Raw genomic sequence first — 20,191 nt, 5'->3', positions numbered from 1 at the left:
ATGTGTGGGGGTGCTTGTGTTAATCAACTTTCATCGTTTAAATTGTAGAAAACGTGAAAATCAACATGACATTCATAATACATAAATAATATCGAAATAAACATTTTTTAATTAATTTTTTCTATTATTTGTTTTTTGGTTCAATTTCTAAAAAATTTATAAAAATTTATTTTTCTATTTAATTTTTGGACTTTTATAAAACTATAGACTTTTTATAACAAAGTCGATAGTTTATTGGATAACTTGTCTGATTTAATAACATAATGTTCATTTAGTAATTGAGATATAATCTTACTAAAAAACAAAACTAATCAACTAAATAAAAATATGATATTTAAATGAAACACAATTATCAAAAAAAAATTATATATTTATTTAGAAAAATATTCACTTGAATATAAAAGAGAAATAATTTGTTTTTACAAAAAAATATCGTTATATTCAAATTATCAATACATTTATTTTTTTATCAGTACACTGTGTAAACTTAATAAAATTATTTATAATATAACTAAATTTATTATAATGTAAGAATTAATGTTCTCTAAAAAAAAGAATAAGAATCTTGAGATAGTTTTCATAAATATCTATTTTTATAATTTTCTTTTTGATGAAGCAAACAAAACGATATAATAAAATAAGAATATAATAATTTTTCAATAAATTTATTGTTATTAAACAAGAAAATTTATAAAATTATATTGACCAAAAAAAACTCAGAAAATTAAGTTATTATTTTATAGAATTTTTGAGAAATCAAAAACAAAAATAATAGATTATAATTCCAAATATACGTTATATAAAACAAATAAAAAATAATCCACAAAAACAAACTAAAAAATAAACAAAAGGAACTTCAAAAGAATTAACAGAAATGATTTTACTGATACTATCGATTATTATATACCAGAGTCAATCAATAGAAATTATTCAATTAACTGACATTCATTACGACTTGTTAATGGATCCAACTAAATATGATGAAACTACGATGTGTAGAGGAGAAGGATATAAAATGGATGAAAGAGTTAAATTAGTATATAAAAAAGTACCAAAACCAGTGAATCCATATTATGGGATATACTTCTGTGATTCAAATAAAAATTTAGTAAAAGAAACAATACAACAAAGTTATCGTACAACTCCATATCCAGGTATTATTCTTTTAAGTGGTGACCTTGCTGGTCATTACCAAGGAGTTAATAATTCTAATGCTATTAAAGGAGTATTACAACTAGTTTCTAATAGATTTGATGGTGTTCCATTAGTATTTTCAATTGGAAATAATGATATTAATCCGTCATATATAACAAAATGTAATGACCCAAGATATGAACAATATTATACTCTTCTTAAATCACAAATACCAGCTTCAGAAAAAGAAGAATTTATTAAACACGGTAGTTATATAAAACATTTTAATCAATTTTCATTATCTGTTCTTTCTATTAATACATTATTATATGGACCTAAACTTAATGGTGATGATTGTGGTTCTATTAAATATATTGAAAAGTCTTTAGAAATTGCACAAGCTAAAGGAAATAGTGTATTAGTTGTTGGACATTTTCCACTTGGCGTTGCAGCATATGATTGTAAAAATTACTTAGTTCAATCAATTCAAAATTTGTTAATACAAACTTTTAAAAAGTATCAAAATATTATTGTTGGATATGTATTTGGACATGACCATCGTTCTGAAATAAAAATAATTGATGATATTCCTATTTTAACAGCACCTGCTATTTCTCCAATATTTGGAAATACTCCGGGATATAGAGTATATACTTATGATAATGTTAATGGTATTCTTAAAGATTATAAAGACTTTTATATGCAATTTATTCAATCAAACTTAGAATTAAAAGGTATTTGGACAAATCCAATGCAATTCACTCAGTTATATCATACATCAGATGCCTCTCCTTCTTCTATTAAAAAGGTATATTCTTCTTTAATTAATTCTGAAGTTGATTACCTTAAATACACTTCTTTGGTAAATGGATTCTTTGATCCTTCTTATAAAATTCGTGAATGTGTAATGACTTCTAATACAGAAGAAGAAGCTCATGCATGTGTTAAACTGATGTTATAATTGAATTATTTTCTTTTATTTTATTCTTTATAACAAAATAAGTCAAATTAATGTTAAATAAAACATAAAATTACAATTGTTTCAAGATAAAAAGAACTTAAAAAAAGAATTTAATGACAACAGAGAAAGCCAATAACATTATCTCAGAAGAAAAACAATTAAAATTTGTTTTTTTTGGTTCTGATGGATGTGGAAAAAGTAATTTAATTAATGCATTGGTTGGATCAAAATATGAAGAAAATAAACCGTCTCAATTAATTGACTTTAAAGGTCTAGCAGTAAAAAAAGGAAGTAAGGTTTTAAAAATTACGTTTTGGGATACTCCTAGACAAATTTCTTTTTTTGGACCAACTCCATATTATCGTGGGGCTGATTTGATTGGTTTAGTTATAGACTCTAGTATTCCTTTTGAACCTAAAAAGATTAATGAATGGTTAACTTTTATTGAACGTGATAATCCTAGCGCTACTATTCCAATTATTCTTATTTTATGTAAAGCTGATATTGAAATACCAAACATAAAAAAAGACCTTATTAATTTCTCTACAAAAGAACATTACCCTTACTTTATTACATCAGCAAAATTACATACAGGAATAGATGAATTACTATCAGATATGGTAGAACTTGCATTAAACCGTCCAATTGAATTATCAATTCCTATTGAACAACCGAAACAAAAAGAGAGATGTCAATGACTTCGTTTTGTACTTTTTATTATTAAAATATTAATACCTTTACTATTAATTTACTATTTGTTGAACTTTAACTTTTTAAGGAAGAAAGAGATGAACACAATAAAATGGATCATACTCATTCTTTGCTTTGTTGGGTGGTATTTTTTAATTAAAAACCAATCAATTTCATCTTTGGAACTATTGTTTGAATATCCTTATCAAGGAAATTGGCAGTCTGAATTAAATGCTGTTCCTTTAATAACAGATATTGATGGTGATGGAAAGAATGATCTTGTTGTTGCACCTTTTATGTCACAAAAAATTTCTATATATTCATTTAATCATGGGAATTTAATTTTAAAGAAAGAAGTCTCTCTTCCCAATAATACTAATGCAATTTATTTAACAAGTGGCTATGACAAAAAGTACAAAGAAAATCTACGAAGGGAACAAGTTATTATTGTTGTTTTAAGAAATTTTGAGGTTAGGTGTTATACTTCTGATTTAAAATTACGATGGAAACAACAAGTGTATTCTTCAATTGCACAACCATATGTCCAAGAAGTAAGTGCAGTTGTTATACCATATCAAATACAAACCAAATATCAAGGAGCAGTTATTACAGCATTTAGAACATCAAACGATAAAGCGTTTGTTGGAAATAGAGCTGATACAGCATTTGAGCAGGATGAAAGATATAGTTTCGGTAAACCAATATTTGAACAAAATGAAATAAGTATGGATGATGGTGGATTTGTTCCTGAGTTAATTGAACATATGAATTATTATGCATTCAGTCTAAAAGATGGACAAGTTATTTGGCAACATGAAAGAGATGATGAAGACCAAAATGATTTACAATTAATTCATCAAGAAGACTATATAGAAGTATATAAGAATCTAAAAATGGATAAAAGTATATTACATGATTTCGATACTGTTCAATGGCATGAATTCCATGATTGTATATTCCAGAATTTGCCTCATATATGGGCATCATATTATGATACTCATATTGTTCCTGCACATTTTAGTAGAGATATTATTAATAATCCAACAGAATATATTCGTCCTAACCATTCAATTTATAATAGTTTTAATCAATTTGATCTTATTAAGAATCCTAATGTTCTTGTTATACATCATATGAATGGAATTGAAGTTATTCATCTTTTTACTGGAAAGCCATTACTTCACGTTACTTTACTAACTTCAACCATATCTGCTGCGTCTTCGTTTGCAGATATTGATGGAGATGATGCACTAAACGAAGTATACACTCATACTAATTTACAATATAATGAATTAGAACGAACAGAAGATGACTATTCATGTTATGTCCATGCCACAGTAGTAAATACCAATGATGATTTATTTTCATTTAACCTTTGCGAACAGCAAAAAAGATTTAACTTATTTAGAAAATCATTAAATTCAGAAAAACAATTCTTTCAAATTTTACCTCCTTTATTAATTCCAAGTGATGGTAAAGCACATGATGGTAGACCAACATATGATATTTATACATTAAATAGTAATGGACTATTAACTGCACTTCATAATGATGGAACATTATTATGGTATAAATTCTTACCAGTTAATTGGGAATTAAACCAATTAGATTTAACTACTTTTAAACCAAGTTTTCAGTTATTCCCATATTCATATAAAGGCCAAGTGTCTTCTTTTATTTATGTTCAAGGAGATAATGAAATTTGTATATCAGACTTAAAAGGAAATCTAATTGGCACAGAAAAGTTAAAAACAAAAATGAAACCAATTATGCCACCAATATTTGGTGATTTAACAAATGATATGAAAACTGACATTTTATTTATTACTGAACACTCTCTAGTTGCTTATCGTTTTGAACTACTTCCTTCTATTGAATTTTTACCTATTTGCATTTCATTTATTGTCTTAATGATGTCTTACAACATTTATTTAGTAGTAATAAATTACTATAAAAAGATGGAATAATTAATTCTTCTTTACAATTTAATAATTATTATAAAGAAAAAAATTCTGTTTAAATTTAAAAAATGAATTACTAAAAGGCATTAAAAAAAAGAGTAACGATGAAATAGACTTAGTTTATTTCATCATCTTCATCATAGATAATTTCTTCACCATCCCCAACGTCATCAAACATGTCAATATCCATTGAACATTTTAAGTCATATCCCTTTGCTTTTTCTATTTGTTTTTGATGTTCAATACGGTCTGTATCAGGGTGTGGTATTTTAATAGATAATGGAAGTGAAGCACGTCCTTTTAAACTTACTTCTTTACATCGTTTTAAATATTCTTTATTATGATCTCTACATTGAACCATAGCATCAGTATTTGCTGGAGAATACATGTTTGGATCACATAACATTGATTGAACACTTAACAAAATACTACTAACACTTTGTGTTGGTAACCATCTCTCTGAAGCTAATTCACCAGACATTTCATCTTCTCCTGGTGGGTGAAGAATACTAATACAAACTTTACCATCTGGATATACATTTGGATGCCAAAACTCACTTTTAAATACTAATTTTGGTGGATTAGATGGAAAATCATCAGGGAAGAACATTCTTAAATTAAATACACCTCCTTCATATGGTGTTTGTGTTGGTCCTTCCATCCAAATATTCCATTCAAATATATTGTTTTCTGATGCATATTCAACATATATACCTTCTAATGGATCTTTGAGGATTGATTTATAATTACTTTGGATAAACTTTGCTGCGGACATCCTTTTCTATTTTTTTGAGTTATGTTAGTGACTTACTAATCTGATTTATTATAATATAGTTTAAATTATATATTTTTACTATATTTCTTTCTAACTTAAAATTTAATAAATCTTCTATTGATTAAACTAAACTATATTTATATTTTGTTATACTTCATTTTCTTATTAAAAAAAATAACATTAATTTAAAAATGTATTATTTTTATCCTTTGAAAAAGAAAAATAGAAAACAAATAATATAATAAATTAATTAATTAAATGGGTAAGTGTATGCAAATATTAATATAACAATAATAAAAATTATTATTAAAAAAATTATTATATTCACATTACTCTTTTGAGTTAATTCTATTGGTTGAATATTATTATTATTAGTTTCTATTGTTGTAGTTGATGGAACAGAAATTTTCTTTTGATGAATTTCTTGTTGTTCTTTCCTTTCAATTCTTTCTAATAATACTTCTATTCTTTTCTTTACTTTCATTAATGGAGGTGGAAGATTATTTGAACTATCTCCTAATTCAGCTAACTTTTTTTCTAACTCTTCTTTCGTATATTCATCAAGTTGTGGTGATCCAGCCATAGTAGGAGTAGAATATGAATGGTTCTGGTCATGAGGTAATGGAACAACTTCCCTTTTTGTAATCCCTTGTTTTTCCTGATTCAATACTACTTTTTCTTTTTTCTTATTCTCTTTATTTTGTTTTACTGGCTTAGTTTTGACCTTTTTTGGTTTCTTTTCTTTCCCTACTGTGATCCAGTCTTCTCTAAAAATTAATAACTCTTTTTTTGTTCTTATCTTTTCTTTGTATATTAAAAATAAATTCATCACCCACAAACTCCTCCATTCCAAAACCTTTTTTATAATTTTTTAGATTTTTATTTCGACTTTTCTTTTGATTCTTTCAAATTCCATTTCTATTTTTCAATCATACATTCCCTTTTTTTAACTATTTTTTATTAGAAAATAATTATTTTTTTATATTTATTAATCTATTATTAAAAAATAAATACCAAAAATTTAACATAACAAAAAAATAATTTTTTATTAGAAGTTATTCATTAGAAAAATTTTCACAGTCAGATAACCAGCTTTCATCATTATAATTGTCAAAGTCCATTTCAAATCGTGTAAATGAAACACTAATTTTTTTTGAATTCTTTTTATTTAATTTTTTAGTTACTTTTTTAATTCCTTTTAACATATTTGAAGAGTTATTAACAGTTGTTTCTTTTTTTGGTTGTTCATCATCATCCAAAGATGTGATCTTTTTTATGATTTTCTTTTTATGAGGTGATGGTTTTTCTGTTATCTTTTCTTTTATTTCATTTTCTTCATCATTAAAGTTTAATGTCTTTTTGATTATTTTTTTCTTATGAACGCTTATCTTTTCCATTTTGGTTTCTGAATCTTCATCATCATTAAAATGAGTTGTCTTTTTTATAATCTTCTTTTTACTTGTTTTTGGTTTTTCTTTTTCCTCATCGCTATCTTCAAAATTAACACTTTTCTTAATCACTTTCTTCTTACGAATTTTTACTTGCTCTTCGTCAGTTAATTCTTTTTGAATTATTCCATACTTAAATTTCATTTCAACTTCTGGATTTTTTTTATTTCTTCTGAAACAATGAGCCATAGTTATAGGTTGTTCGTCTTTTGTATATAGTTCTTTATCAACTATCATCATTGTTGTTTTTCCTGGTTTTTCTCTGATTATTTTTTTTTCATATAAATTATGACTTTCGTTTTTCATATCTTCGAAAAAGTTGTTATCATTTAAATCATCTTGTCTTATTGTTTTGACCACTTTTTTCTTTATTATTTTTTTAATTCCTTTATTTTCAATCTTTTGTTGTATTTTTGTTTTTAATTCACCAGTTTTTCTATCTCTTTTAAACATTCTTTGGCAAATAACTTCAACTTCCCTTTTACATAACCCATTTTCTAATGAATTCGTTGATAAATTTCCAGATTTAAAGACGTCTATTTCCATTTCATTAAATGCAATTTTTTGAGCAATTTTTCTTCCTTTCTTAGTAAACTTAGTAGCATGATTATGAATAAAACTAGAAAAAACCATAGAATTAAAAACATTTTCTAGTTTTGGTTTTTGTGTAATAATTGTATGACCTCCAACAAATTCTTCATTTTCAGAACAACTTTTTTTAATGACTTTTGTTTTTTTAACACGTTTAGGTTCTTGGTTAATAACAATAATTTGTTTCTTTTCTTCTCCATTCATTCTATTTCTTTTAAATGAGCGTTGAGTGAATACTATTGGTTCTTTTTCACTCGTGTATTTTACTTGATATATATTGTTGTTTAGTTTAAGTTCATTTAATTGACTTAAATCTCTTTGTGATGCATTTTGTGAGTTGCATAGTTCTGAAGATATAAAAAATTCTGAATCATCATTTTCTTCATCAAAACTAATTGTTTTTGTTATTTTTTTCTTTTTGCATTTCTTAACAGGAACACTCCTTTCACTGAATTCATTATTAACAATTTTTTCTTTTCCATCTCTTGTTCTTTTAAATTGTCTTTTTGTTAAAACAAAAAATTCTCCTTCTAATTTTAATCCTTGTAAAGGTGAGTTTTCTGTTTTTTCTTCTTTTTGGTGTACTTTTGTGTTTCTTTTTACAAATGGATTTGATTGTATTGAAAGTTCTACTTTCTTATCATCCTCTTCATCATCAATAAGTTGGATAGTTTTTTTGATTATCTTTTTTGGCATATTATTTAACCTTTTTATTTCTTTAGTTCTATTTTTTGTTATTTTAGTTTTTGTAAAAAATTTAATAAAAAATTTCTAATATTTTTATTATATTTACTAAAACATTCACTGGTATACTTTGTATGAAACAACAGTCTTTATGATAAAGTGAAATACTTGCCTTCTTAGGACTTTTCTATTGAGACACTTTCTTTTTACTAATTATCAATCTTTCTTTACAATATTTTCATTTATAGATTTCTTTATTAATAATGGACGAACGGGAGCAACATTGGCATTTGATCTTACTCTTGTTAAGTTTACACCTTCAAGCCGAAGAACAATGTCATCCTCGGTACTTGATTTCATGCGAATTGTTTTTCTTTTACAAATTTCATCATCAATAATGATTTTATTCATTGCTAATGTTTTTTTCATACACCTATCACACCCCCTTTTATTAACTCCATTAAATATAAACCTTCCTCTATAACATCCATTACAAACACATAATCCACAATGTATACAAAATTGTTTTCTATTGAGTAAACTAAATGATTTACCACATAATTGACAGTTTTGAATAGACTGAGGTAACCATAAAGGTGCATATTCAATAGTTTTTTTAGATTGTTGAACAGGAACTAATTGGTTTGCTGTATTAATTGCGTCAACAATTTTCTCAAACCATTCTCTTTTTTCTTCTTCATTAGTACAAAGTATTTCAAATGATTTATTTGGTGAAAGAATATTAAATGATCTATCAGAATCATCTTGAATCATAATATTTACTATTTTTTCATCAAATGAAACAATAATTTCATTTCCAGGTTTTCCACTAATAAGTCTATCATTAAATAAATAAAAGTGTTTAACTTTTTTTCCTTTTTGATTAATCCTTGTAAGTTCTCCATCACAGATATAATACCTATTTGGCTGAATTAAATCATCTATTCCTTTTATCTTTTTAGATAATTCAATTAACTTTTGTTGTCTTGATTGTATATCTACTGAATGATTCACGTTTAGATTAATAGACTTTACTTTATCTAATGCATTTTTTAATCTAGCTAAATCACAATGTCCTTCTGGTGTATTTCTAATAAGATCTTCTAATAGTAGTTTATATCGTGGAAGTCTTTGTACTGGTGTAATAAGATATGACCGTAAATTTAATGCATGGCCAACACTAATTTTTGATTGTAAGTTAAAACAAAGTTTTTTAAATGAACTCTTTGATTCTAATCTATCTAATGCTGCAAATTGTGCTTCAGTATTACCTACATATGTTTTGTATACATTTAATAAAGGTATAAATTGACTAAATGCTTCACCAAGATGAGTATCTAATGATTTCCCATTAACATGATTCTTTAAATTATTTAATTCTTGAAGAAGATTAGAATTTATTCTATAAACATCATTAAATCCCTTAAATACAATAGAAAATAAATTTGGTGGACAGTATTTTTGTTGTTTAGATAGTGGTTCTTCAAAAAATTTTGAACATATCTTTAGTCCTATTACATAAGTATATTCTGAGCTTACAAATTCATCTAATATTCTTTCTCTATAATTTTTTGTTGGACCTTTGTCTAACATTAAAGTTAATGAGTCACTTGAACTTATTGTGCTTGTGTCAATAGATGAATCTGTATTACTATTTTCAATTAAACTTTGACCATTTATTTGTTGATATTCATCACTTGTCTCTTCATGAAGTTCAGATTTATTTTTGATATTTCTGTCTTTCTCTCTTTGTAAGCTTTGGTTTATTATATCACTTGGACTTGATTTAGGAGGTGGTTTAGCGCAAATTATTTCTTTACTATTTTCATGACAAATTTTATCTCTTTGAACTTTCTTTTTAATCTCTCCTTCACTGTTTTGTGTTGAAGAAGAGAGAATGTTAGGAGTACTTGTATTGTTTGTATTAATTAGAGAGACTTGACTTTGAGCTGTTGGGGTTAGACACATTTTTTTTGGAGGTATTTCAGCAAAAGGAATATAGTCGTCTTCCGTACTGAACCCTTCTAACGAATCAACGACTTTCAACACCTTTTCTTTTTGAAATATTTGTGCTGTTCTCCAACTACGTTCTTTTTTCATTCGAGGAGTATGAGAATTATGTGATGGGTCTAAACGAGGAGATAATGAACCAATAACTTTTCCTTGAGTTTCTAGTGTGTTAAAGTCATTAGTCTCACTGACACTTCTTGTAATTGTTTTGGGAGAAAATACTTCTTCTTGGTTTGGCGTGAGAGGTCTATTTGTTAATTGATCACAAAATGAATCTACATCAGGAAGAACAGGAGATATTGATGGTGTGGATGACAGACTACTGAAAAAATCATCAGAATATTCTATGATAGTACTATAACCATCTCCAAAAGGGTCGTATTGTACTTTCTTCATAACTTAACCAATTTTAATCTTTTAAGTTATCGTTTGTAATTAGGAAAAGTATTTGAAAAAAATCAATGAAAAGGACTAATGAAAAATCAAAAGAAAAATTCATTTAGGATTTTTCCTTTCATCTTTTCGTGATTACAAAACAAACTCATGGCAATCTTAAGTGTAATAGAATTACAATGAATATTTAACGACGACTATCTGTGTTATTGTCTTTTCCAAAACAAACAATACGTTAACTCTAAAAATCAATAACACTATTTGTACTTTAAGTAATTTCCTTTTTAAGGATGTGCTTAAATCAGGAGAAGAGTTATTCTCTCTATGATGAGAATTATTGATTTTGATTAGTTTTGTAGTAGGAAAGTAGTGAATTTTTATTTATGTCTTTATGCAATAACGTTAATAAACAATAACATAATAATAATGCGTTTTATATTTTATTGATATGTTAAAACAACCAAACAAAACTCTTGCAATTATTTGTTCTTGGTCTTATAAATTACAACCTTTTTTACTATTGGTAATTTAAATTATGTTTCTGGTGTATTTTCATAAAATATATTTATTCATTTTATTTTAATCAACGTTAAAATTTTTTTATTATTAACCATTTTATAAGAAATAAATTGAAATTAACTGAAGTGATATGATAAAGTTATTAAACTTAATAATGAGTTTTTTATTCTTCAAAATTCAGTAAAATAAAGTTTAATAACAATAGAGTCCTAAATGAAAATAGTTGTATAATAATAATTATTGAAAGAAATATTAAAATAAATAAGTTTTAATGAAAAAAACAAGAATAAATACTTCTTTGAATCAATACATCTAAAAATATTATTCTATTTATTAGTTATAATTTTCTTTTGTTTGTTTTATTTCCTTTTTAATGAATAAATAGTTACAAAAAAGGAAATAAGCTAAGAACCTATCTTTTATCTACTTCATTTAGAAATTAATAATTTAGTAGAACACCAAAATAAGTAAATTTCTATTATCAAATTTATTCAAAGACGTCTTGTTTAACTTGAATAAAAATTGAAAGATAATTTAATGTATTAACAGTCAAATAGATTTAGATTAAATTAATTCAATTAATTCTATTAAATCAAACTATAACTTTATTTCAATAAAACAAATTGTTATGAAATAAATACTATACTATATTTAAAATTCATTTATTTCTAAAATAAATTTTATTATTTAAAATACTTTAATTTAAACTTCTTTATATATTAAGAAAGTATTATTTATGAAAATTATAAAAAAATTTAAAAACAATAAAATAAATTATAATATTAAGATTTGATGATAAATATGTTTTCTTATAAAGATTTAAAATCTCATCTAATTAAATTTGAAATTATTAAGAAATTAATAAAAATATTAAACATTATAATATTTAATGATATCTTAAAAGTCTTAAACCTATTTTTTGATAACAGTTAATATATGCCTTCTATAATTTTAATATTATAAAGGGGTTCAATGTTATCAATAGAAATTTGCTTCATCTTGCTCGGTGATTGGCATATACTAATTACCTCTTAAAATGTAGCTAAATGATTTTATTAATTTAAAAAATAAACGAAAAATAAGTCAATAAAATAAATAAAGTATCAAAGTTTATTTACTAATAAAGTAAATATTTGTATTAGACAATTAAACAAAAATTCACTTTTTACTGAATCATAAAAAAGTTGTAATTTATTCAATAATAACAGAATAACAATAAAAGAAAATTTTATTAAAGTGATAGTTTTGTATTATTAATAATAATATTTTAAGAATTATTATATAGATTACAACAAATACAATTAATTATTAAGTTATAAGAAATAATAAAAATGATATTATTTTAATAGTGAATAATAATAAAATAATATTTTCTTATAATTAAAAGAAAAAATAAATAAAAAACTAATTAATAACAACTACCATCTATTTGCCCAACCAAACACCTTCTTCAGTTATGTCTGCAAATTCATTTGGATCTACTAAATCTATTAAATAGATTAAATCATCATTCAGTTCTCCTAGATAATTTTCATCATTTTCTATTTCATCATAATACGTTCCATCTAAAACAAGAATTTTATTAATTATTTCATTATTTTTAAAATTTTTAAAATTTTTTAAAGTAAGAATACAATAATTACTAAGTTCTTCAACTTCTTCCCATTTAATATTTTCATCTACTTCAATTATTATTTTATTTCCAATTGATTCACTCTTTAAAATATTAATAAGTAATTGATAATCAGTAAATCCTTTAATACATACAGTCTCAACATTGTAACATCGATTTATAAACATATCACTAAAATCAAATGAAACTCCATCAAAATCCAAGCAAGCTTTATATAATAATGGAAAATGGTCAAAATCTATTTCGTCATAATAATATATTTTTGTTTCTATTCCAACAACCCGTTTTCTAACATTCATTAGAACTTCATAGTCATCAGGTAAATTAATAATTCTTAGTTGTTGAATTTTTATGATATCCTCTTCATCAACCCATTTCAATTTTCCTTTCTCATCAAGTTGTGTCATTTCTTTTCCATCAATTGTAGCTGCAATGGCTTGTGGAAATAATTCTGATATAACAAAAAAATTATTTTTGTTATTTTCTCTTTTTTTATTTTCTGTTTTAAAGAATGGAATTACTTTCATTTCTTCTATAGCCATTTTAACTTTTTTATTAACTTGAATGAGCTGTTTTACTGTTGTTAGAGAAACGTATGGAATGATTCGCTGTATTTGTGTGGTATTCAACATCTATAAAGAAGAATAAAAATTTATTATTAGTTTAATAAAATAATCTTTTTTTTTCTTCCAATCACCAATTTTTTATATTATAATATTATTATAATAAAATATTATTATTCAATGGTTAAATAATTCCCTTTTTGTTTTTGATTTCAAAGTTTCGGTTTTTTCTACACATCAATAAATGTCGTATTTTCGTGTATTTTAACAAAATATTATAATTCAATGGTTAAATATTTCTTTTTGTCTATCAATAACCTGAAAATCCATTACTTTTGTTCGAAAGTATCAATTTTTTATATTATAGTATTATTATAATAAAATAGTATTATTGTATGATTAAATAATTTCTTTTTCTCTTTAAATAGTCTCAAAAGTAAGTTGGAAAGTAGTACGTCAAAGACTCACTCAGAACCCCAAAAATACATTGGTTTGCCTCCAGTTATGGACTGGTTGTGACGTTACGTTTGGTTAGAAAAACATCTTACCCGGTACTGCAAGAATAGCAGTGTTTATTATGTACAATGACAGAATATCATTGATAATAAACGAATGAGTATTTATAAAGATGTTATTATTACTTGTTAGAATACAAGTATTATTTGATAATTAAGAAAGATTATCAAAGGAAAAAAAAGGGTCAAGTGGTTGATTCTAAAAAGAATATTGGCCCAAAGCAATACAGTAATAATTATATATTCTCTTAAAATAAGAAAATAACGAAGAAATTTAAAAACCTATAGAAATTAGAAAGAAATTTAAAAACCCATAGAAATTTAAAAACCCATCGAATTAAATAGAAATTAAGTAATGAATATTTAAATAAGGGATCTTTAAAATACTTTATTCCACATCAAAAACGAGAAAAGGAAAATCTCACAGTTCAACAACTAGAAGCAAAGAATAAGCCAAAAGTTGAAGAACAAATACATTTAAAGCGAAGGGATGGGATTGTTAATCTCCGCTGAGCAAGGAACAATAGAAGATATTTCTATTAATACTTAATTAACTACTTTTTATTTATAATCTCAAAATGATATAATAAGATTAAGTTGAGGTATAATCAAATAAAAAGGAGATAATTAAATTTAATAGAATTATTTTCTATTGTTTATTGTTCAATGCAGAATATTCGTTTTAACATTGTATATTCATTATCTATTAGTTTATTTTTAGCTTTTATTTGTTAAAATCTGACAATTTCATTTATTCATTTATTTAATGTACAATAAAGTATTTCGGATATCTCTGAATTAAATATTCACCATTTAAGTTATTATCTGATTTTAATGAGTATTAAAATCTTCTTCTTTACTTACTGTTTTGTTTTAAGAAGAATATATCATTATCACTATATTACTATTACTAATTTTCATTTTAGCAGCACTACAACAACAGATAGTTTTTCATTGATAATACAAGTGTATTAACAAATACACTTGTGTTCTAACAAGTAATTAATAATACTATCATCATTATAAATAAATACATTTTTATTATAATGATATTTGATCAACATAAATAATAATCACTGATATTATTACGATATTGATTAAGACGTTTTCTAATTAATAGTAAGATCAATGGAAATATTTTGTGGTTCTGTGTAGTGTCTGTGATGTGTAACCTTTATATCCTGTTGAAGTAATAAATAAAATAAAAAAACACTAATTTATTTTGTGAATAACACAATTTTTTTTTCATAAATAAAAGGAATCCACTTATGCCTCCTAAAATAAAAGTATAAAAATAGAAGAAAATAGAAATAGAAGAAGAGGAGAATAAAACAAAAAATATAAAAAATGAAAAGAAAAAAGTGAAATTTTGTTCAATCTTAAAAGAAATAAACTATCATTTTTTATTAAACTATGGATGTGAGACAATATTTTGACTGTAAATCTAACTCAAAATTCATTCTTGATTTTGATTCTTTAAATCCTGTTCTACATGATTTCAATAAAGAGTGTATATTATCAATTCCTTATCCAACAAAAAAGGAGATTCGTTTGTTTTTCTTTTTAGGTTACCATTCAACAATGAGTCATAGCCGTGTAACATTAATTAGAGGCTTTTACCCCTTTAACACATAATCAATTAATGCATATCGCTGTTATATTAGTTACTCATCAAAATGTACACAATGTATTTTCGTCTTTTGTACCAAAAGATATGTTTGTTTTATTCTTTTAGTATTTAGGGAGTTAATTAATAAACACTTATTAAGTTATTTAGACCAGAAAACATTTTTTGGTGTAAGTACTTTCGTTTTCTTTATATAAAATGTGGAAAAGAAAAACAGTATCAAAAGAAGATTCGTACCCGAGATAGAAAACGAAATGACCAATTAACTCATATACTTTCATTATGGAAAAGTTTAATTAATGTTAAATCTGAAATATCTCATACTATTAATCCAAGAGAAGGTTTACTTGTTCTTAGTGGTACTAAAGAATGTTTACAGTGTCACCCAAAATTAGTATCAGATGTAATTAAAGTTGTATTCCCTTTTGCCTCATCTAAATCAACAATGTTTAAACGAACTTCATTTATGTTAACTTCTCCAGTACAATTACGAATTGGTGCTTTAACTGAAGATAGAAATGAATTAAAATCTCAAAATGAAAGAAATGTTATCAATATTTTTATCAGTGATATACCAGAAGACCATCTAAGACCATCTAATGATAGTAAAACAAGAACATCATTAGACCTTATGACATTTGAAAGAAAGACTTCAAGTTCATTTGGAAGTCATGTTATAGAAAGCTTAAGCGAAAGACCAAGAATGAGTGCTACTGAGTTACAAAGGAATTCGATCACATCAAGTGATAGTGATATTCCAGCACATCGATTCACTGTTAGTGTATTTAACATTCTTTTTGGTAAATTAAAGTCACACAAACTTCAATTTGTTGGTCCATTACTTAATTTATTAGTAAAACATTATTCTGGATTAGAGGCATATGTTATTACTCATTGCTTTGTATGTAATTGTCTTTATAGAGGACTTTATCCATATACTATTGTCCAATTTGATTACTTTTTTATTGCATTTGATGAATTAGTAAGAGAGAGATTTCCAGATTATGTTGACTCCTTAACAGTATCTTTAGTTTCAATCTATGAAAATCTCTTTACAAATTTGTTAATCCCATTATTAGATTCAATAGACAAATTTATTGCCTTAACAATCCTCGAATATCTTTTATTGTATGGATATCCATTTGCATTAAAAATTCTTCTTATTTTAATTGAACAAACATCAACCCCACCTAAGCGAAGTGAAGAAGTAATACCAATATTTTCTAAAGTATTAGAATATGACGCACCAGGAGTGATTGCTCAAACATTAGATCTTCCATTTCCTGATTATGCAAATTACCATTTCTTATTACCAATTAAGGAATCAGTTCATTCTACAAATACACCATACACTCCAGAAAATAAAAACCTTCATTTTATTCAAGAAAGAATGACAAATCTTACTCTTCCTAGTGATATGATTCCAGTTAGTAGTTATGTAGATTTTGTATCAATGTTACCAGATAGATTTGCAGTAATGGATTTTACTTGTCTTTTTTCAACAAAAACTGATGGTTTTTCTTTAAGCAATTTATACTCTTTATGTGCAGCACGTTCTCCATTAATTATATTAGTCAGAGATGATACTAATGCACTTTTTGGGGGTTATGTATCAGACCCAATCAAAATTCATCGCCATTATTATGGCACAGGAGAATCTTTTCTCTTTACAATTGAACCTCATACAAAAAAATATAATTCAACATCAGCAAACAACTATTTTATTATGACAAATTTAGATAAATTTATTATGGGTGGAGGTGATGGTTTCCCTGGTTTGGGGTTCAACAGATCATTAGAAGGTCAAACATATACTTGCCCGACATTCAAAAATGAACCATTAACAATTAATGAAAACTTTAAAACAATAAGATTAGAAATATGGACATGTGCATCTGTAGCACTAATAAATAATTTCTCAGAATCAGAAAGTGGTTCTTCATCAAGACAATCCATTGATGGAGGAAATTTGTAATTAACTTATTTCATCCATTCATTTTATTATAATTTATAATAAAATTTATTATTAAAATATTAAAAATAAAAGTATTGATAAAAAAGTGAATTTATTATTTGCTGGTAATCAATTTAACGAATTCATCAACATTAATCAACCCTTCTTCAACTCCAATTTCTTTTAAAAGATCATCTACTTCTTGTTCAGTAAGTTTTTCTCCAAGTGTAGTTAAAACGTGTTTAAGTTCTGAAGCTGAAATATAACCATTCTTTTCTTTATCAAAAATTTCAAATGCTTTCTTAATGTCTTCAGTTGAATCTACTTCTTGCCCATATTCTAACATTATAGTTAAGAATGTTTCTTGATCAAATTTACCACTATTATCTTTATCATAATCTTTGACTATTTCACTAATCTTTTGTTTTGTTGGATTTGCTCCAAGTGCACGCATAACTGTTCCAAGTTCTTCAGCTGTAAGCTTGTTATCATTATCCTTATCAAATAATTGGAATGCCTCTTTATATTCTTGTTGTTCTTCTGCAGTTAATACCTTCTTTTGTTCACTCATTTAAATGGACCTTTTTTTCTTAGTTCTTTTTTCTCGATTTTTAATCTTTTTCTCTTCTCTTCACCTTTTTTAAGTTCTAATTTTCTGTTAGTATAATTTTTTCAATAAAAATTATTACTATTTTAATTTGTTTTAAATTTATCCTTACCAAAAAAATTATTTAGTTATATATAACAAAAATATAATTCAATTATTTCATTGAATCACTGCTCATACTTAATTGTTCTTGATAAGAATTACTATTACTATTGCTTTCTGTTGTCATCGAATAACTAGCTGAAGATTCCATAATTGCAACAGTTCCTGATTTTCTATTTTCTTCTTTAATTTTAGTGATTTCATCAGCATAACCAGAAACAGTTCCTTTTATATGAACAATAAGGTTTTCATGGAGTTTAAACTCATGAGGATAAAACCAATAGAAAACTATTGAAGAAATCATTACAATATTGAGTAACACTCCTCCTAATATAACTGTTAATGTAGAAGACAACAACCCAAGAATACAACAAGATACACAAAAAATAATTGTTGGAGTTGCATATAAAACAGCCAGAGTAAAGTTACATCCAAATTTATAAGGACGATGAAGATTAGGATATCTATAACGAAGAAGGATATAGGCAATACAAATAAATAAAACCCTAATTGCATAAAATGCTGAATCAACACCAACTAATTCATCAAAATTCATTGAAGCAGATAAAATAAAAATTAAAACTCCTTGGAGAATGATAGAAACATCAGGGGTATTAAATTTTTTATTCACATGTCCAATGTATTTTGTTATTAATTTATGGAAATCAAGTTGGATAAATCCATGGAATAATCTTGATGCTGTACACAATAAAGTTAATAAATATCCTAATGATGATATTAACCCTCCTATAAACATTAACCATGGAAGTGATTTAGCAATCCATCCAATAGAAATTTTTTCACTAATAGATACGAATGAACCTTCTTCCCATTTAGCCCAATTGTCATCTAAAATTGTACCAACAGAACATGGAATAATATATGTTAACACTGTCATAATAACTAACAAGAACATTGACCGTGGTACAGTCTTCTCTACATTTTTGACTTCTTCACTAATATTACCACAACCATCTACTCCATTGATATTCCAGAATAGTACTGAAATTAATAATGACCAATTCATTTCTTTAAATGGTAATGTTTCAATTAAATTATCCCAATGTGCATTTGAATCGAATACTCCAACACAACAAAAAATTACAAATGGGGATAATACAAATAATGTAAATAAAACACTTACCTTTCCAATAATATCAACTCCAATTACATTTAATATTGTTGCAATAGATGTTACTCCAAATTTAATTAACAAAATTGCCCACTGCTCTAAATTTGGTACTTTTTCTGTTAAATAACCAATAAATAATGTAGGATATACTGCATTGTCAATTGTAGCACCAATTAATGAGATAATAGTGATAAACATAGTAAAGAAATTAGAATATGGTGACATTGAAGATGTCACCCAATCAACTAACCCTCCATTTGATGGTAAACAAGAAGATAATTCTGCTGTAATCAAACAGATAGGTAACATGACTAATAAAGAAGAACATATCATGATAATTGTAGATGCTAAAGGACCAACAGACTGAACTAAAGGTTCAGCTCCATATGCTCCTCCAACAACAGAAATAAAAAGAATTCCTGTTAATTTCATTGTTCCAAGTACTTTTGGTTTAATACTAGTTTGATTCGTATTAATTTCTACACTATGATGATCGGCGGTGGTTTCTTCTTTTTGATTATCAATAATGTTCGGTTTTGAATACTGTAAATCATTCATTGATTTTTTAAGATGAAAAGTTTAGGGTTTTTTCTTCAACTATGTTCTTATAATGTTCTTGTATTCTTCAACTTATTTTTCATTCTTTTAGCTTCAAAGAGAAAAAAAGATTATTTATTTGATACTTTTCTGAAAGCCCTCTTGATATAGAGAATTTTTTGAAATATATTACTTTAATTTACAAAATTCATTTGATATAAGCCATTCTCAAATAGTGAATATGAAGAAGATGTTTTTTCTAATAAATTATTAGCTTTATTGTTTAACAAGAAAAATTTTCTATTTGTTAGTTATATAATTATTTATGAAAGTTAAAGACTATTAAAGAAAACAA

General features: G+C 25.3%; 11 protein-coding genes across 11 annotated transcripts, besides 29 other annotated features; 4 read left to right on the top strand and 7 right to left on the bottom strand.

The window, feature by feature from the left end:
* The first annotated feature begins 94 nt into the window (after window positions 1–94).
* Window positions 95–187: a sequence feature (AT_rich).
* A 129-nt stretch (window positions 188–316) lies between these two features.
* Window positions 317–388: a sequence feature (AT_rich).
* Window positions 389–487: 99 nt separating this feature from the next.
* Window positions 488–527: a sequence feature (AT_rich).
* A 100-nt stretch (window positions 528–627) lies between these two features.
* Window positions 628–703: a sequence feature (AT_rich).
* Window positions 704–874: 171 nt separating this feature from the next.
* Window positions 875–2,095, top strand: EDI_127200 (sphingomyelin phosphodiesterase, putative; the record flags this gene model as incomplete). The annotated part of the gene is made up of 1 exon (XM_001734636.1): window positions 875–2,095. One exon carries the CDS (start codon window positions 875–877, stop codon window positions 2,093–2,095), a length of 1,221 nt encoding a protein of 406 aa, XP_001734688.1.
* Window positions 2,090–2,168: a sequence feature (AT_rich).
* Window positions 2,169–2,208: 40 nt separating this feature from the next.
* Window positions 2,209–2,793, top strand: EDI_127190 (uncharacterized protein; the record flags this gene model as incomplete). Its single annotated transcript, XM_001734635.1, has 1 exon — window positions 2,209–2,793. The coding sequence occupies one exon, from the start codon at window positions 2,209–2,211 to the stop codon at window positions 2,791–2,793; it is 585 nt and encodes a 194-aa protein (XP_001734687.1).
* A 13-nt stretch (window positions 2,794–2,806) lies between these two features.
* Window positions 2,807–2,829: a sequence feature (AT_rich).
* Window positions 2,830–2,883: 54 nt separating this feature from the next.
* On the top strand, window positions 2,884–4,752 carry EDI_127180 (uncharacterized protein; the record flags this gene model as incomplete). The annotated part of the gene is made up of 1 exon (XM_001734634.1): window positions 2,884–4,752. The coding sequence occupies one exon, from the start codon at window positions 2,884–2,886 to the stop codon at window positions 4,750–4,752; it is 1,869 nt and encodes a 622-aa protein (XP_001734686.1).
* Window positions 4,753–4,767: 15 nt separating this feature from the next.
* Window positions 4,768–4,816: a sequence feature (AT_rich).
* A 45-nt stretch (window positions 4,817–4,861) lies between these two features.
* On the bottom strand, window positions 4,862–5,521 carry EDI_127170 (ubiquitin-conjugating enzyme E2, putative; the record flags this gene model as incomplete). Its single annotated transcript, XM_001734633.1, has 1 exon — window positions 4,862–5,521. One exon carries the CDS (start codon window positions 5,519–5,521, stop codon window positions 4,862–4,864), a length of 660 nt encoding a protein of 219 aa, XP_001734685.1.
* A 43-nt stretch (window positions 5,522–5,564) lies between these two features.
* Window positions 5,565–5,846: a sequence feature (AT_rich).
* On the bottom strand, window positions 5,772–6,369 carry EDI_127160 (uncharacterized protein; the record flags this gene model as incomplete). The annotated part of the gene is made up of 2 exons (XM_001734632.1): window positions 5,772–6,288; window positions 6,362–6,369. The coding sequence occupies 2 exons, from the start codon at window positions 6,367–6,369 to the stop codon at window positions 5,772–5,774; spliced, it is 525 nt and encodes a 174-aa protein (XP_001734684.1).
* A 10-nt stretch (window positions 6,370–6,379) lies between these two features.
* Window positions 6,380–6,447: a microsatellite.
* A 15-nt stretch (window positions 6,448–6,462) lies between these two features.
* Window positions 6,463–6,572: a sequence feature (AT_rich).
* Window positions 6,573–6,576: 4 nt separating this feature from the next.
* On the bottom strand, window positions 6,577–8,256 carry EDI_127150 (uncharacterized protein; the record flags this gene model as incomplete). Its single annotated transcript, XM_001734631.1, has 1 exon — window positions 6,577–8,256. The coding sequence occupies one exon, from the start codon at window positions 8,254–8,256 to the stop codon at window positions 6,577–6,579; it is 1,680 nt and encodes a 559-aa protein (XP_001734683.1).
* Window positions 6,666–6,715: a sequence feature (AT_rich).
* Window positions 7,328–7,394: a microsatellite.
* Window positions 8,257–8,285: 29 nt separating the features above from the next.
* Window positions 8,286–8,352: a sequence feature (AT_rich).
* A 108-nt stretch (window positions 8,353–8,460) lies between these two features.
* On the bottom strand, window positions 8,461–10,650 carry EDI_127140 (Rho/RAC guanine nucleotide exchange factor, putative; the record flags this gene model as incomplete). Its single annotated transcript, XM_001734630.1, has 1 exon — window positions 8,461–10,650. One exon carries the CDS (start codon window positions 10,648–10,650, stop codon window positions 8,461–8,463), a length of 2,190 nt encoding a protein of 729 aa, XP_001734682.1.
* Window positions 10,651–11,201: 551 nt separating this feature from the next.
* Window positions 11,202–11,286: a sequence feature (AT_rich).
* Window positions 11,287–11,392: 106 nt separating this feature from the next.
* Window positions 11,393–11,447: a sequence feature (AT_rich).
* Window positions 11,448–11,713: 266 nt separating this feature from the next.
* Window positions 11,714–11,875: a microsatellite.
* A 2-nt stretch (window positions 11,876–11,877) lies between these two features.
* Window positions 11,878–12,057: a sequence feature (AT_rich).
* A 158-nt stretch (window positions 12,058–12,215) lies between these two features.
* Window positions 12,216–12,238: a sequence feature (AT_rich).
* A 125-nt stretch (window positions 12,239–12,363) lies between these two features.
* Window positions 12,364–12,535: a microsatellite.
* Window positions 12,536–12,540: 5 nt separating this feature from the next.
* Window positions 12,541–12,581: a sequence feature (AT_rich).
* A 10-nt stretch (window positions 12,582–12,591) lies between these two features.
* Window positions 12,592–13,341, bottom strand: EDI_127130 (uncharacterized protein; the record flags this gene model as incomplete). The annotated part of the gene is made up of 1 exon (XM_001734629.1): window positions 12,592–13,341. One exon carries the CDS (start codon window positions 13,339–13,341, stop codon window positions 12,592–12,594), a length of 750 nt encoding a protein of 249 aa, XP_001734681.1.
* Window positions 12,742–12,790: a sequence feature (AT_rich).
* Window positions 13,342–13,442: 101 nt separating the features above from the next.
* Window positions 13,443–13,485: a sequence feature (AT_rich).
* A 12-nt stretch (window positions 13,486–13,497) lies between these two features.
* Window positions 13,498–13,540: a sequence feature (AT_rich).
* A 172-nt stretch (window positions 13,541–13,712) lies between these two features.
* Window positions 13,713–13,772: a sequence feature (AT_rich).
* A 31-nt stretch (window positions 13,773–13,803) lies between these two features.
* Window positions 13,804–14,442: a repeat region.
* Window positions 14,443–14,489: 47 nt separating this feature from the next.
* Window positions 14,490–15,058: a repeat region.
* A 96-nt stretch (window positions 15,059–15,154) lies between these two features.
* Window positions 15,155–15,238: a microsatellite.
* Window positions 15,239–15,290: 52 nt separating this feature from the next.
* On the top strand, window positions 15,291–17,479 carry EDI_127120 (uncharacterized protein; the record flags this gene model as incomplete). Its single annotated transcript, XM_001734628.1, has 3 exons — window positions 15,291–15,426; window positions 15,488–15,593; window positions 15,655–17,479. 3 exons carry the CDS (start codon window positions 15,291–15,293, stop codon window positions 17,477–17,479), a joined length of 2,067 nt encoding a protein of 688 aa, XP_001734680.1.
* A 20-nt stretch (window positions 17,480–17,499) lies between these two features.
* Window positions 17,500–17,579: a sequence feature (AT_rich).
* On the bottom strand, window positions 17,574–18,029 carry EDI_127110 (calmodulin, putative; the record flags this gene model as incomplete). The annotated part of the gene is made up of 1 exon (XM_001734627.1): window positions 17,574–18,029. The coding sequence occupies one exon, from the start codon at window positions 18,027–18,029 to the stop codon at window positions 17,574–17,576; it is 456 nt and encodes a 151-aa protein (XP_001734679.1).
* Window positions 18,030–18,120: 91 nt separating this feature from the next.
* Window positions 18,121–18,225: a sequence feature (AT_rich).
* On the bottom strand, window positions 18,220–19,857 carry EDI_127100 (amino acid transporter, putative; the record flags this gene model as incomplete). Its single annotated transcript, XM_001734626.1, has 1 exon — window positions 18,220–19,857. The coding sequence occupies one exon, from the start codon at window positions 19,855–19,857 to the stop codon at window positions 18,220–18,222; it is 1,638 nt and encodes a 545-aa protein (XP_001734678.1).
* Window positions 19,858–20,191: the final 334 nt, after the last annotated feature.

This window comes from Entamoeba dispar, genomic scaffold (genome assembly GCF_000209125.1).
Source record: "Entamoeba dispar SAW760 scf_1105229458423 genomic scaffold, whole genome shotgun sequence".
Classification (NCBI taxonomy): Eukaryota; Evosea; order Mastigamoebida; family Endamoebidae; genus Entamoeba; species Entamoeba dispar.
The sequence above is the reverse complement of the archived record's forward strand: the minus strand, read 5'-3'. Positions and strand labels throughout refer to the sequence as shown.